Source organism: Lycorma delicatula, chromosome 12 (assembly GCF_047948215.1).
Source record: "Lycorma delicatula isolate Av1 chromosome 12, ASM4794821v1, whole genome shotgun sequence".
In the NCBI taxonomy this organism is placed as follows: domain Eukaryota; kingdom Metazoa; phylum Arthropoda; class Insecta; order Hemiptera; family Fulgoridae; genus Lycorma; species Lycorma delicatula.
The window spans coordinates 39816418-39834011 of record NC_134466.1 but is presented as its reverse complement, the minus strand read 5'-3'; the positions used below and the strand labels follow the sequence as shown (position 1 = coordinate 39834011).

The 17594-nt window shown below is 29.4% G+C and overlaps 1 protein-coding gene across 3 annotated transcripts in view; it reads right to left on the bottom strand.

Moving 5' to 3' along the window:
* Positions 1-17594, bottom strand: part of Nuak (Nuak family kinase 1) — a 121805-nt gene that overhangs the window by 30696 nt on the left and 73515 nt on the right. For all 3 annotated transcript variants that reach the window (XM_075380484.1, XM_075380486.1, XM_075380485.1), the window contains exon 17: positions 12711-12805. In XM_075380484.1, the coding sequence (XP_075236599.1) occupies positions 12711-12805 (95 nt within the window). The remainder of the gene's footprint in view (positions 1-12710; positions 12806-17594) is intronic.

The following is a 17594-nucleotide window of genomic DNA, read 5'->3' as shown; positions in this document are numbered from 1 at the left end:
ATTACATCATACAAACAGCTATTTATTTTATAAATTCCAATCTTTCCTCTACAGTTGTTACCTTCAACAGATCTTACTGTTATTAAACAAAGTATACCTGAATGCCCAGCATAGTTCCCTTCAACAAAACTCTGCCAAAACGTTTCTCTCCTATTTACTTTAAGACCTCCTTATGCTATTTTACCCTCCCATCCAATTTTGAAAATCTTATGCTATTTTACCCTCCCATCCAATTTTGAAAATCTTCCGATAACACCACATTTAAAAGGCCTATATTATTTTTCTTACTACTTTAGAAAGTAGCATTTTGCAAAAATGCTAACTCCAAACATTTTTTAGAGTGTCTATTTAATTCAGTAATATATACTTAATAATAATTTTTTTCCATGAAAGTTTTTCTTGCTTGTTCTTGTCTGCTTACAACCTCTAAGTTTATCAAAGTAAAGATGTCAATGTTTATAATTTATCTTCTTATTACCTTTATTTCTGTATTATTTTACTGCTTTTGTTTTATTCTTATTTACAAATTTAATCTCTCTCCTAACAATTAATTCCATAATATTAGAATTAATTGTTATGAATTAATAGTTATTACTCAAATTAAAATAAAAGAAAAATCTATCAAAAGAATCCTTACAGCAAATGATACACACACACACATGCACCAACTTTCTGCAGAGTATTCAATAAAGATAAGTTATATCTTTACTGAAGTTATATCTTTACGTAAAACATTTTATAATGCTTTCACTCTTTTACTGATAACAAACATCATGTAGCAAAATAATGCTGGGTAATATTGCTTACATACTTAACAAAGCAATTTTTTTTTATCAAATATCAGTGTCACTAATTATTTGTTTAAATATCCAATTTAATTCTTTTTAACAATATAGGAATGCTATTAAAAAAATAATATGTCTCAAATGGATAGGATATGATAAAAGTAAGTTTCCTTATCATAATGATGTAAATTCAACTTAGTACCTGCATCTAATGTATTGCACTGGTTACCTACAGTTGGTTCTATGTGTTTATTGTGAAAGCAGTTTAATTTCACTAGACGTTCCAGATGAATATTTGGAATTTTCTAATTAACTAACACAATGCCATTGAGTTTCTGGACCTGCATGGCATTCTACCAGGAATTAAGACATGTTGCAACAAACACATTATACATCTTTATAAAACTGATGGCATTGTTGAGATTGTAACAAACATTTCTGTCAGATGAAAATCAACATGCATGTTGTTATGTGTCTGAAAAATTGAAACTCAGTTGTTTTTTTTTTTTACATGATATCGCCACATTAGCTTGCAGCTTGTGCGCGGGATATGGAAATGGAAATTTATAGCATATGAAAAATGCCATGCCTGACTGGGATTCGAACCCGGGACCTCTGGATGAAAGGCCGAGATGCTACTACTCATGCCACAGAGGATGGTTTCATGAATGCCATATTTTTTCTACACAACTGGGTATTCAAACTCTCAAAGTTACCGTGAAACAGGTACTGGTTTAAATACAGAAGTTGACTAGAATAATTTCATTAGAGAAGTGTGTGTCAACTATACTGAACAGCATAAAATTTGGAAAAGCATATATTCACAACAATGGGTTTTTGGTGCATTTGTAGTAAAAACAGTGAGTGTTTTGTTCTGAAAGTTGCTGACAGATCAATTTAAACCTTGTTGAATGCTATCAAATATACTGTTAATAACAGGAGCATATTGTTCTCAAGATTCCTATGAATTCCAATGAATTAATTATTTAAATCACAAAAATTTATTTATTAAAGTAAAAAACTAAATCAGTACTATGCAATAAATTTATATATATATATATATATATATTTCATTAATTGACCTAGGTTATATTGTACAAATTGATTTATATTAAAATTAAAGTGAATAAATTTCTAAATTTCTTAATTACCATTATTTTATGTTAAAATATGAGTATTATCTATTCATAAAATATATCTTAGTGCAAATTAATTAAAGTAATAATTAAAATTATTTTCTGTATGAAGATGATGTTAATGAATAAAGATCAACTTATGGCACAAGAAATAAATTTTATTTATTCACAGCGTCCATAACCAGTAGAACTGAGTTGGTAAGAAATATATTGCAATATACTGGTTTTATTTTAATATATTGCTTAAAGGAAAGATTGTATTTTATATACTGGAAGCAATATATATATATTGAATGAATGTAGGTGAATGTAAGTGAAATTAATAAAATGTTATATTATCTACAATTAACATATTTCATTCATTTATTGTATTACGCCAATGGAACAGGTCTTGCCATAGCTGGTCTCAACTTGTTCCTGTCCTGTGCAAGAGTTTTTGTTTCCGTGTATTTTTCTCCTTCCACAACCCCATCAATCAACTAAAATCTTCTTCTTCCCCTTCTTCTCTTTCCATTCACCAATCCTTCAACTGCATCTATTAGTAAGCACTTTCTTCTCATACAGTGTCTTAGCCAGTTACTTTTCCTGCTTAAAATGGTATTTAACATATTCTTTTCCTCTTCTACTCTTCTCAACAGCTCCTCATTTGTTACTCTATCCTGCCAACAGACGTTTACCATTTTACGCCACACCCACATCTCAAATGCCTCAATTCACCATTTGTCTTCCTTTCTTAAAGTCCATGTTTCCTTTTTATTAATTTTCACCCCTAGATTCTTAAAAGCCTTATTTAGATTGTTAAGCATTTCATTTAACTTTGTTACACTTTCTGTCAGCACCACATGTCATCAGCAAATCATATACATTCTATTCTTCTACCACATATTGCCACCTTCTATTACCCTTCAAACCATTGTTGATGATTTCTTGTAGATAAATATTGAATAGTATAGGTGACATGCAGCATCCTTGTCGCACTCCCCTTCCTATTTTTATCTTTTGCTTTGTCTCACTTACTATTATTACTTTTATTTTCTGGTTCATACATAACTTCTTCACAAGACTTAAGACCTTTCCAATCAATTCCTTTCTTTTTCAAAATTATCATTAATTTATCCCATCTTATTCTATTAAAAGCTTTCTCAAGATCTACAAACACAACATATGCTCTTCTTCTCTTTTATATATATATCTTTCACCAATAATTCGAAGCAGTCCTATGGCATCCATAGTTCCAACTCCCATTTTAAAGCCATATTGTTCTTCTGCAATATTTTCATCCAATTTATTGTGCAACCTCCTGTTCAGAATTCTTAGTAAGACTTTTGCTGCATGTGAAATTAGACTAATAGCCCAGTAATCTTCACACTTTCTAGCATTGAATTTCTTTGGTAATGGCACCATTATTGTATCCAGAAAGTCTGTAGACCATCTACCTTCATCACATATTTGATTGCACAGTTCCAACAATAGAATTTCTCCATTCTCTTCAAGAGCTTTTAACAACTCAATCAGCAATTCATAAGCTTTTCCATTAGCCATTGCTTTCATGGGCACATTTACTTCACCTTTTAATATATTATAACCCTTGTGATCTTCATGAACTATGTTCTCTTCTTCTATTCCTATATCTACACCCCTCGGTCTATCATTCAGTACATATAAATTCATGATGTACTCTTCCCATATCTTTTTCACTTCATTCCTCTAAGTTACTACATCCTTGTTCTTTGACTCAGTCTGATTCACTATACAAGTTTTTCCATTTTTCTTGAATTCCATTTCTGCAGTTTCTTTGTACATTAGATCATACCTCCCTTCTTTTACTTGTTTTTCTATCATAGTATACTTTTCCTGTAACCACTTTTCTCTTGCCATCTCAGTTTTTTTCTTAATTCATTGTTAAGCTTTCTATAGTTCCTTTTACCTTCCTCTGTCCGAACATTTTTTCATTTTCTCTATCATTTCTTTACTGACCCACTCCCTCCATATTCTTCCTCTGCTCTTAATTCCTATTTGTTTCCTGAGCTGCTTCCTTTATACTGTTTTTCATGTTTAATCAATGATCATTTACACTATCTGGCTTTCCTCCTGTTTTTGTTTTTTTCCCAGTACGCTATTTTGCATCTCTTGTTTCTTAGTTTTTCGAAATCATAGACACTTCGTTTCTGATCACCCCTTATTTTCTTGAGCTTCCAGTTGATTTCTGCTATTACTAAGTTTTGACCAGAATTTATATATGCATCTGCGCAAACTTTTGCATTTTTCATACAGTAAAAAATGCAAAAGTTTATATCTTTGTTGTATGAGCATGTTATACTTCTCTCCATCCAATCTCGACATTCATGTATATCTCCTTCTTTTATGATTTGCAAACATTATGTTTCCCACAACTATATCATTTTCCGTACAGAACTCAACTAATCTCTCTCCTCTTTTGTTTCTATTACCTAAACCATATTTTCCTATTATCTTGCCTTCTTATCCTTCAGTAACCATAGCCAGTCTCCCATCATCAATACACACCTTTTTCCTTTCATTTTCTAGTATATTTTTCAGCTTTCCATAATACCCCTCAACTTCTTCTTTGGTATATTGTACTGTTGGCATATATACTTGAATTAGTACAAGATAACCTTAGACCTTCTATCCTTATCATCATCAGGTGATCATCAACATATTCCACCTTAATTACTTTCCTATTAGTTTCTTTTTTATTAATACATTAACTTTATTCCTACCACTTCTTTCGCCACTTGAGTAGTACAAGTGGAAGTCCCCATTTGACATTTCTCCATTTCCTCCCCATCACACTTCACTCATTCCACATATGTTTAATTTATTTCTAATCATTTCCTGTTTTGCATTTTCAAGCTTACCCTTTTGCATTAATACTAGTACACACCATGTTCCCATTCTTAACATATTTCCTGTTTTCTTTTTAATTTTTCGAGTCCTCCCTGCACAATTAACCTTTCTATGTCCATACCTTATTCTTACTTCTTCATGAAACCTTACTGTATTCCCCTCCTGGAGATCCAAATAAGGGGAAGCTATACCTCCAAAATCTTTTACAAAAAGGTCCATCCCATGCCATGACAGACTTGAATATCCTTAAGGATTTTTGTAGCAGTGGTTTCCCATTGCCTTCTGCATTCCACTGCCATTGTTGATCTGGTGATTCATCCGCCTGAATTAACATAAATATTTATCAAAAAATCTAATCTAGTACTTTTTATCATACACCAGGAGCTACTTTGCCACTTTATTTTTATAAATAAAACTATTATACTAATATGTTCATAAGACAATTATTTCATGTATTACATTTAATAAAAGGAGAAGTCTGAATATAAATCTGATAGGTTAAGAAAAGAATAGTGTACATATGAAAGAATACTGATGGTCTAACAAACTATCTGTGAAAAATTATTGTATTATCGTACAGTTTTCTGAATTATCAATTTATATATATTATAATTTAGAAATATGTAACTTTCTGCTCTAGCTGAATTTGGAAGCATTAAACTTGAGGTTAAAGTTCTTAAATAGCTAATACAGAGCGTTAAGAGAGTTGCTATGCACTGGAATTATGGAAAATTATAGCACATAATTTTGCTGTGTGACCATAACTTTTGAAAATGTAATCTATTAGAAATTTATTTTGATTTTCTTTGTGTAATTTTATATCATATAATTCAGTCTTTGTCATAGCAGAACAGTTAATTCGTTCTTCGGCTAACTATTTTATTATATCGCTTTTTAAAGAGTTAGAAGAAGAAGAGTTAGCTGCTTTTGTAGCAGAAGAAAATTGTGATACGATGCGTTATCTAGTACAATGACTAATCGAGGTGGCAAACTCCTTTTTCATTTGACTCATATATAAGTACAGCATTGTTAATTAATTCTTTATTACATCTGGCATGAAAAGTTATTAATGTGAGCTGTTTGATACTCGTGTTTTCAGTCCCTCATGAAGGTTTGTTGTGTCTACTAACGAGTTTGGTGTTACATAACTATTGTAAATGTAGGGTCATCTGTGTATACAATTGGTCTTCCTTCTTCGTGATACTGGGAAATTTTTCATAGAAATTCCATTCTTTGCATTTTAATGTCATACGGTTCTATCAGTATTTTCTGGTTGTCTTGTGTGGTTTTTTTTTTATCTAAATCTTATTTTACATAATATTCTCCTTAAAGATCTTTCACTCCCTTTGAAATTAATTTCACTTTTGTAGGCTTTCTGCATAATTCTCTTCACAGTAGGAATGCCTCAGAGCACCTGTGTCAAAACAAATCTAAACAGCACACACTACTGCGGCAATTTACATGTTTTCTTGGCAAAATAAACATGGATGGCTTTTCAGTTTCACTTGATTTCCCTTCTGCTATAATTCTTTGGACCGTCCGTTTTGATACTTTTGTTGCTTGAATAACCATATTCAGCACTTCAGTTTCCTCACTATTCCAGTTTCAGCCTTGTTTTGTAAAAAGATATTGTAAACACTGAATATAATTTTCCTCACCTGACTATGAACTACTGTATCTTTTCCTCCTAACTTGGGCATTTTAAAAGAAAATAACTGTATTAACATATTAAAAATCTATATGACTGAATTTATGACAAAGCCTTAAATGAAAACAACACAACAAATAGTAAAAATAAATCACTAACAGCTCACTTCATTAAGTGAAATATACACCACAATAAATCGTTCTATAATAACCCACTTCTAAAACATAATTAAAGCGATGTGTGACATGATTCCTCACAGTACAATGATTAGAGTAGATTAAAAATAAGTAAATTAAATTTTTAAAATTGTGTGTTGTGTTACAATTCATAAACAGCACATTAGTCACGTATGACTCATGAATGATTCTACTATTATAAGTTGGTATACATCAGGAAGTAGGCCTAGATCACAACATCAATATACAATTAAGAATAAAACTCAACAATTACATATGCTACAGCAAGTTTATAAAACCTGTTTTTTATACATTACCATACCACAAATGACAATGTTTTTAGTTTGCTAGTAATAGAGGCTAATGCATGCAAAATGCTAGTAGTCCCTGTGCCAACATATGTGCCGATACATCTACTTAATGGTAACATATTATTTGAGATGCAGTCAGAAATAACAAGCTGGAGTATGAATCAGCTAATGAATTTAAGGGAGATGTATATATAAACATATATATATATATATATATATTTAAAAAAATAAATATATTTTTTAAATCAATTCTTTTAAGAATCATACTCTTCTGTGCTATATACAAATATATTTATTTTTATTTTATTTTATTAGATCAACCAAAGTACAGAATAGATAAAGTAGGATGACTTTCTCCAATGTATCTGAATAGGAATAAACATGCAATATCTGATATTAGGACAAATTTAAAAATACTGTAAATTAAAAAATATAATACGAATACAAATAGTAAGAGATTAGATATTTTAGAAAGACACTACATATACACACATGTACAGAAACATAAAAATAAATTTAATGTGATCAACTTTCAGACACGATATGAGGACAGTATTTTGAAAGCTGCAGTAGGTGGCATCACTATCTATTTCGATAGTGATGTATAATTTAATATATTTTAATCAGTATAATAAAGTAAGTTCAGTTAAATGGACAACACGCATAATTGCTTTATATAAAATTATTTTTATTTGATTTTATGTTTTGACGTCATATTTTTACATATGTAAAGATTTTTACAATTTAATTTTAATGTTAATTAATTTTTATGTGAAAAAATTTTAAAATAAAGTCTAAAGGTTTTAAATTTTAAATAAAATAAATAAATGCATGTTATGTTGTTATATTTTACGAAGTTTGTAATATAATTTGAGATGAATATATAATGCAGCTGATGATGTGAATAAATCGCAAAAGTGCTCCTGCATATATAGTGAAATAAGGTAAGTCACCTACTTTAATTATTCTGTATTTTGGTTAATCTAATAAAATAAAAAAAATATATATAAATGCATATGCATGGCTCCTAATCAACATTTTTTTTTGTGTAAAGTGTAGAAAATTGACTCCAACGGACTAATTTCTTAAATAAATAGAAAATTATCTAAAAGTAAACAACATAAGAAATCAGGAAAATTAGTTACAGGACTATATACTACTTTAAAAACAAAATCCTGGAACAATTCCAACAAAGCAAAACACCCTGGTGGCAGTGTATGGGAGAACATCAAAGGTGATGAACCACAATAAAATGTATGTTACCAAATAATTTAAATATGACTTTATGGTGCGTACTAATTTGTGAATTACAATTTCATTCTATAATTTGTCTACTATGTAAAGTAAAGAAACTTTATTTATAAAATAAATTCGGAGGCAAATTTCTGTTTTGAGAATGCATGGTTGTATATGTGAACAGTGTTCAATATAAATATTAAATAAATCATGAAAAATATTTGATAGGATGTGTTTTGATTTCATTTTTTGCATAAAGTTGAAGATGGAATTACCCATAGAGTTTCATGTAGGATTAATAAAAACTACCTTATATTGAAATAAAAAATATACTTTAGGTAGTAGGCAAATTGTCAAAAGTTTAATCCACTATGTATGAAAATATTATGCTACTAATAAATTATAAAAAAATACTTGACAGGATGTGTTTTTTGATTTCATTTTTATCATACAGTTGAATTTGAAAGTGAACTGCAAATAATTCACTGAATTTTGTTGGGCATCAGTTTGAGGTAAAACATACTCTACCTAAGAAACATGGCTGAATACCACACGTTGTTGTACGTCTGCTTTATTTACATAAATTTTATGAAAATGCAGTTATTACTATAGCTATAAATACAGCTGTTAATATCTAGATATGACTGTTTTATGTTTTATAAATATTTGAGAGGTATAAACTTTATTTTTCTCTCTTTTTTTTTTCTCTCTCATGTATAATACATATATCATCTGGTTCATCAGACCACTCGCAAGTCTGAAGTCTGAATATTTTTAGTTATTGTGGGAATTTGATGTGTTCCAATAAGAAAACATGAATGGTAATCAAGAAAATGTACTGCGCATAAGATTAAATTTTTATTCAGGATTCTTAAATACAATTCATATATCTAAAATCAGTACTTATTTAATGAAATGAATTTGAAGGTATGGAAGATGTTGAAAAACACTATTTTAAACAATAAAGTAGCACACTGCCTCTGTAATATTTGCCAGAGAGGGTGCTAACAACACCCCTCAATTAACAATTACTATTTCCTCTAACACAGTTGTTTTAGGTATCTCAGAGGCAATACTGTTGTTATTAAACTGTATATACTCATAAACAGTATATAAGAAAAAAATATATAATAAATAAATCAGTTTCTAAATGCCTATGGTTTACACGTTTATTTTACACTATAAAGTTTTGTAAGTGGTAGATGTATGTATAAGTTTTTATTGTACACTCAAACAAACAAATACATAAAAAAATTATAATAAGCACACATCTCTATTAAAAGCACAGTAAATAAGTCATAGCACAATAATTAATCACATTGTTTGAATTTATATGAAAATATGTTAATACATCTATTAAAAAAAACACACACTCGCACACAAAAATCATTGAAAAATAAAAAATTCATTATTTTAAAATGCCCACACAAAATTTTTATTTACAAAGCAAATTAAATAATAAAAACTTGGCAAAACATTATATTGTTAAAATAAAAAAAAAGAACTTGTTTATCCAAATAAGACATACTAACATCTCTACACAAAATAATAATTTTAAAATTATTTTAATATATAAACTGTTTCAATAAATGCTCCATTAGGCCGGATTTATTTTTTTACCTTTCTTCAGATTTTTATCTAGCAAACAATGTTACAAGAATATTGTGTCAGTCATAAACTATTTCTCTTCTATAAATATTTTTTATCATTTGAAAAATGGTATGTACTATTTCAAAGATGTCAAACAAAATGCTTCAGAACAACAAGAAAGACTGAAGGAAAACCTTAATTAGAACATTATCACGATAAACAAAATTTATAAATAATAAAGTCTGTACAAAATAACAATTTTTAATATATTTTGAAAAAATCTTTGGATGAGTATAATATGTAAACATTGATTAAAAGATTCAATTATTTTAATTAGTACTGTTTGAACATTTATCGAGGGAGTTATTTTTTTTTAAAGGTAACACAGTTTTTAATTTTCATTAAAAACTTTGTTACCTTTAAATTAAAACCTTTTAAGGAGTATTGTCAAGTACATGTGACAGATACCAAGGTATCAATATTGAATGTACATATAAAGTTTTGCTGGTGGACTACTATCATCACATTAAAAGAACTAATCTTTTCAAAAATATAATCTGTACTATATTGGCTTTTAAAATGAAGTATTTCAGTTCCTAATATGTTAAATTATAAATGAAAGAATATGGTGAAGGGCATTATGTTACCACCATCCTTATCTATTACCACGCACTGTATGTGAATAACCATAAAGCATTGTATTAATGTTCCATTTTAATCTCTAATAAAATAGACATTGAATTGAATAGGTTAAGTATTTTTGTTTTTATGAGCCAAAACTAGATACTTTTCAGCACACATTGTGTATACTGTTACCACATATATGCCTAATTTAATAAAGGCGGGCGACACAATGGCAACTCAGATCAAGCTAGTGCACAGTATACGGACACGCTGATACAAGCATCACTACCGCCGCGCTGGTCTCCCACCATAGTAGCGCTGTAGCCCCACCACTCTCAGGATCCAATAACAGAGCGTGCACCACAAGAGTGAAGGCAATTCATCGCCGACCACCATCTGGAGAAGACCAACAAGAAGAAGAAGGCAGAAGAAGTTCCCTGACCAGCTCAACACAGGACCTCCCGGTGAATGCCAACTTCCCCGCTGAAGCAGCAGGCCTGACTAGCCCGCTGAGGAAGCCGCTGGACACAGATGCTACCTTCCCACTCCAGCTCACCGGGCTTCAATCACCCTGGTCTGGCAGCAGTAGCCGGCCCAGCGTGGGATCACTCAGGAAGAACCGCCTTGGCCTTGGCTGCCGGTGAAGGACAACCAATGCTGACACGACACTGCGGGGCTCTGGGGGACACCACTGCCACACTGTAGTGGGGACTCAACTGCCGCTGAGGGAAAGCCCGGTCGGACTTCAATACAACGATATGCAACTCCCTGACTTCGCCGAAATCCATCTTCCAGACTCAATGCTCTTCTCAGAACTAACACCAAAAAACCGCCCTTTTCAGGGCCACCACAAGGTTATGAATTACGTGCCATCAAAGCCATTCGGTGACAATATATACAAGGTGTGCTGAAAAGTACACAAAGTACTTTTATATATACATTGTGTATGCCATGCTACAATATTACGGCCTGTTTTTATACTCTGAAACTTGTTTTGAGTTATGATGTAGCTTACAATATGTGATATTACATTTTAGGCAGATGAATATATAGTTATATACTATATACAAGCAGGCATAATAAATATTTAATAAAACTTAATAATGTTAAGTAATGGATACATAATCCGTTAACAAATCGATTTTTTAAAGTAAATAAACATAAATTAAACTGTTTCATAAAAATAAAATAAACCTAAATAAAAACTGCTCTATAAAATCAAAGAAAAACATACAATGCGAAAAATAATCTTCTGGGATAATATTTTTCTAAAATATTAAAATTTTTACTATTATTTATTTTAAATAATATAATTTATTGTATAAATATTTTATTTTTTTAAAATAATAATACTCTTTTTTAATTAAGGTTAGTATATTGGTTGATTTAAATTCACTGTCAACTTTAAATTCTAAAGAATTTATAATGTGTAAGTTTTTTACTTTACAGGATTTTTAATAGCTATTTTGCATACTTTGTTTTACTTTTTTTTTTTTTTTAATTAAAATATGAATGTGTCTACTAAAACTGCTGCCCAAATGAAAAAATTGATTCAGGATAAAACAAAAGTGAAAAACCTGCAGTTAAATAAAAATAAAGAAAAGTTAAGAGAAATGTTGTAAATAAACTTACAGTAACCAAACGTCAACTAAGGATCCCTAGAAAGTTGGAATGTGCTTTTTACTTTACTTAATAATTTTAAGTTTACGACAAAATTTTCTTTAATTTTTATATGAAATACTTAAAACATCAAGGTATACATATCATTTTAAATTAAAAATCTTATATTAAGCAATAATCATGAAAAAAAATCTTCAAATCAACTCTGTAGATAATTAGATTTTTCATTAAAAATATCCTCCAGTTTTAAGTTATATAAAAAAACGTTGGTTGGGACTACCAGAAGTGCTTTCTCCATAAAATAAAAAAAAGTATTATCAAAATTGATCTATTTGAACAAGTGTAAGGCTAGAACATCCACAAAAAAAATATACATACACGTCTTGAACAAACAACCTCTTTTGTTGAAATCAGTTTAAAAACATCTATATACTGATACATATTTTTAGATATGATTATATTATTGTATGCTTAAAATGGGTAAAGTATACCATTGGATAAAACTATTAATTATTATTATTATTTAACATCAAGTACTGTGATAAACATTTTAAATATGAAATTGATATTTTCAAATATTAAAAAGTATCCAGTGCTTTGAAAATATTTTATTAAACTCATTTTACAAAGATTAGATAAACAAGTTTATATATGATCAAAATTATAAATATAAAAAAACAAAAAAACATAATAATATCATAAAAAGTAGAAATTACCTCTAGGAAGTGTGCTGCTACTGCCATCTCTACTCATACTACGTCTCCACGGGATATCATTACGATTAAAAGACCTAGCCTCTGATAGTCGTCGACTACATTAAAATAAATAAATGAAATTAGACAAACAAATTCTTGAAATATCCTATAACTAATGTTGATACAGTTAAATCTATGTTAAGAGAATTTCACAGGATGGTTGAGTAAACGAATTTAATAACAATTATTCAAAAAAATAGTTGGTGAATCACTCAACATAAATAAAATAATTAATCGATCTCTAAGTAAAATATAACATTAAGATTGCATGATAAATTAAATGGCCTGTTCATACAAATGTAAAACATACAGAAGTTTAGAAAAAAGGTAATGGCATAATTAATGTATTAACTTACATCTCCTTAAATAACAAAGTATTTTAATCGTACCATTTACACTTAATTTAATAACTGTAATATGCCATGAATAACTCTAGATCCTAGAATAGAATACTGAAATATAATATAATTTTAACTGAAATAAATAACGTGTAGTATGCGTTATTTATTTCAGTACAATTAATTTTACTTAAGAAAAAAAAGATTATTTGAATAAGTAATACTGAAAATCTTTCTTCAGTTTTTCTACTTTTAGCTAAATTACGGTTTTAAAAATAAAATTAAACAATTAGTTATGAATCATAATATTTTAGTATAGAAAACTATTACCATATAACTCTAAATATGCTAGATAAGACTGCACAAAAGAGCTGAGTCTATTTTAATATCGATATTATAGAATTTGTCATCATAACACATAAAACTTTTCTCACTCTGATTTCTACATAGTCAATAATATAGTGATTTATTTGTCATTCATATTTGTTTTATAACATAAAAAAGTTATGAGCATTTTTTTTTAAGTCTGTGAAAAATCATAATATATCCTTCCATAATAGTTAATAAATGAATGTACATGATAGATACCAATAAAAAGATTTAAAACGATAAAAATGTATAAAAGTAAAATAAACACAAATAAATTACAAAGTAAAAAAAAAATAATGCTTTTTCAATTCTTGAAATAAATCGTTCTTTAAACATTAAATTAGAAATTCTTGAAAAAATCATTTTTTTAAATCAATACAAACCAATTTTCCAGTTGATGCCAACTTAAAAGTAAAAGTTTACACAATAGGAAAAACATTTCTTATTTCTAGCACATTTTTTAAAAGTTTATCTTATATGTTTTAAACTTATTTTTATTTTGCATGTTGTTTATAAACAAAAAAAACTTTGCTTGTAACAAAGTGTTCACCAAAAATTCAAGGGGCAAGGAATAAAAATATAAGGAATAAGATATACATTCTACATAATCTTTGATAGGCTATCTTGAATTCAGGGTTTTTTTCTTTTTTTAGATTTACTTAACTGCATTAAGTATATCAGAATGATATCAGGCTAGATATTACACTAAAAAAAATTGAACCAAGTACTTACTCTTTCTTAAGTCAGTTGACAAGGATAAGCAAACCAAATGTTTTTCCAAATTAAAATTAAACAGTATATTTTTAAATCTTTTATGAATTAAATCATTTATTTCTTGAGTAATGAGAAAAAATTTCAGTTAACAAAGAAAATTTTGTTTCCATTTTTCAAAATAAGTGACATCTATGGGGAAATATTTTAGATAGGATTCTACCAAATTAAGATCCCACCATAATCAGATTTTATTATATATAAAACATCACACACTGTGAAAAATAATACAATTAACTTTTAAAAGGATTGTTCAGTAATTAACAAGAGAAATGATAACAGTAAAGAAATTATTTAATAAAATAAACTGAAACTATATGATGAAGTTGGACCCCTGACATATAAATATCAGCTATTTTAAAAGAATTTTCACTAGTTTAACCTCTTTTCTTTGTTTCAAAATGTTGGATAGCTTGAAACATGTACCATGGAAGAAAAAAATGCTATGACAAGATTTTTATTTTCTGAAGGAGTAAAATGGGCAAAAATTCACTAGCTGATGTTAAAACCGCATGGTAAAAAGTATATTAACAATGCACAATTTTACAAGTGGAATGAACGATTTAAATCAGGAAGAACAAGTGTTGCTGATTTTCAATACAGCCAGACTGCTGGAAGTTTCAACTGATGCTCTGCAAAATTACATGACAATTAGGGGCAGAATATGTACAAATTTGGAAATTTGGTAAAATTTATGGTGCAAGTACTGTTGGCACTGTTCCCTCCACTATCCACAAGCTGAATTATCGGAAAATGTGTTCAAGAAGGGTTAATTAAATTCAAACACGACTGATTATTGTGCAAGGGTAATACTTTATAGATAGCATATTAATGTAAGTTATAATTTTTATTCATCATTTTGACCTGGAATCAAAACATTAGAGTAGTAGGAAATGGAAATATTGGAGTTTGCCTACCAGGAAAAAATTTATCCTACCCATCAGTTGGTAAATTGATGCTAATAACATTTTAAGACTGTAAAGGTCCGATTTATTGCAATTATTTGGAAGAACACAGTACAATCAACAGGTAATACTAATGTGACATGTAAGAAAATAAAGGGAACCTGCAATAGGGAGGAAACGTCCATGATCTCTCTTAAAGGGCATAATTCTTCTCTGTCTTATTGCTTAAAAGACATGGGAAGCTACTCAAAAAATTGGGTTAGGAGGTATGCCACATCTACCTTACAGTCCCAATCTTGCATCATCAGATCTTTTGTTTGTTTGGTCCTATTAAAGAGTTTATGCGGTAACAAATTCAGCAAAAATGCAGACAAGAATGGCTCAGAAACCAATGAGGAAATTTTTTACTACTGGAATTAGAAAGCTTATAGAAAAACGGAACAAATTCCTAAATGTACCGGGGATTATATTGAAAAGTACGGTTAACTTCATTGTCATTAATTAATAATATATTTTCTACACATTTTTCTCTAATTGTTGAACAATCCTTGTATAAATAAGTAAAGACGTTTTAACATTCTGTACATTCAAGTATTATTATATAAATCAAAAAGAACATAAAATAAATTTCAATTAATCAACCAAGATCAAAGTTCAAACAAAATATAACATAACTGATTAAAAATAAACTATAAATGCTCAATAAAAATAAGAAATTAACCATTTTGCCTAGAATTTATTTGTTTAATATAAAAAATAAGTATATAATATATACAATTAAAATACTAAGTATTCATAAACATTATCTATTAAGAATTAGGAAATAATCTTTTAATGTTTATTTTCAGCCCAACGTTCGACTGTTGCAAAATTTTTTTTACTTTTCATACTTCTAAAAACAATATTTCCAATTTTTTTCTCTAATGGTGAAATCAACCTTCTACAATGATAAACATTTTTTTGTACCTTCTTTCATCATGAGTTCTTCAGCATTTTATGGAATCATGGAACTATTAACATATAGATTTTGTATACAGACCATTTGTGAACAATTTTTAATGCAATCCATCTGATTATCTTTTCCAATGAAATTTTTCATTAAGTACACATTTTAATTTTGTTTTTGAGCCTATAAGATAGTAAAAATTATTTAAAATTTTACAAAAAAAAGAAAGTGAAATTTTTAGCTACAATGTTCTATTACAATAGTTCATTTTGGATAATTTATTGCACTGCTCTAAAATTAATTTTTTTTTTTTAATTTCAGACACACAGCTGTCTTACAATACATAACTATATGATTTAAATTATATAACTTATGCTGGTCTGATATTAGCAGAGTTGAAGGTTGTGTGACGTAAGAGGAGCCTGCAACCGGGGCTCAAGACACTAGCGCTGGTGGATGAGATACAATTTAGATGAGACACTAGCACCACATCGGGTTAGAACACAACTAAAGTTGATAATCGAAACAGTATAGCAGATATAAACAGTATGTGTTCAATTTCGATATGGAATAAGTGCATGGTTTAAACTATGTGCTTTGGGTGAATTGCATTATCTTGTGCATCTTTTTCACAAACAACCTGTTTCTGATCACCTGCTTTAACATAACATAATAACAGACATAATGTTTCTTAGGCGATAATGTGGTCAGCAACTTTTTACATTTGGAGCCAGGCGGTTTCTCATTTACCAGCAACAACTGATGGTTGTTGTGTAACTCATGCATATTACCCTGATAGTCAATGTCAACTTCGAAGATGTAGCAGGTCACTGTAGAATCTGGGTAATTTATAATTTCATCTAAGACTTTTTGATGGTCCTTTTCATCAACCCACTTACAGTTTGATTGCAGAAGACGACACTTGGCCCAGCTGTAGAGGTAGTTGGCATCAATGTAGGTGATGTATTTGCACAGCTTATTCGGATCATAGCTTTCCAGGTGGTATGGATTATTGTTTACACCATGTTTCAAAATGCAACTCATCCCACTTTAGATGCCTAACTTGATAAACATGTACATGTCTACATCAGTTAACAATTCTAATTTGACCCACATTTTGTAAAGCATCACATCAAAAGCCAATCTGGGCATGGATATGTAGTGTGCTGGGTAGAGATTGTAAGTTTTCAAATAAAGCAAGCGAAAGGTTTTGATCACATCGGTTAGTAACAAGACGTCGTACTTTATGTACAGATCACTGAACGTGGCCAATGTTTTGCAGCCAAAGTAATTCTAAACACCTAATCCATGCGTATCCCTGTTGGTAATATGAGCATCAGTAAAATTTATCTTTAGACAGTAGTGTTGTTTCATCAAGCTTGTCCCAAAAGTCGACATAATCATAGGGGAAAATTCCTTTTCTGGTGACCAGCGACATGTCTTGAACTTCCTTATATGCTTTTTGATAGGTTAGTGACAAGCTTCTAATCTGGATGTCATAAATTAAAAAGTGTCG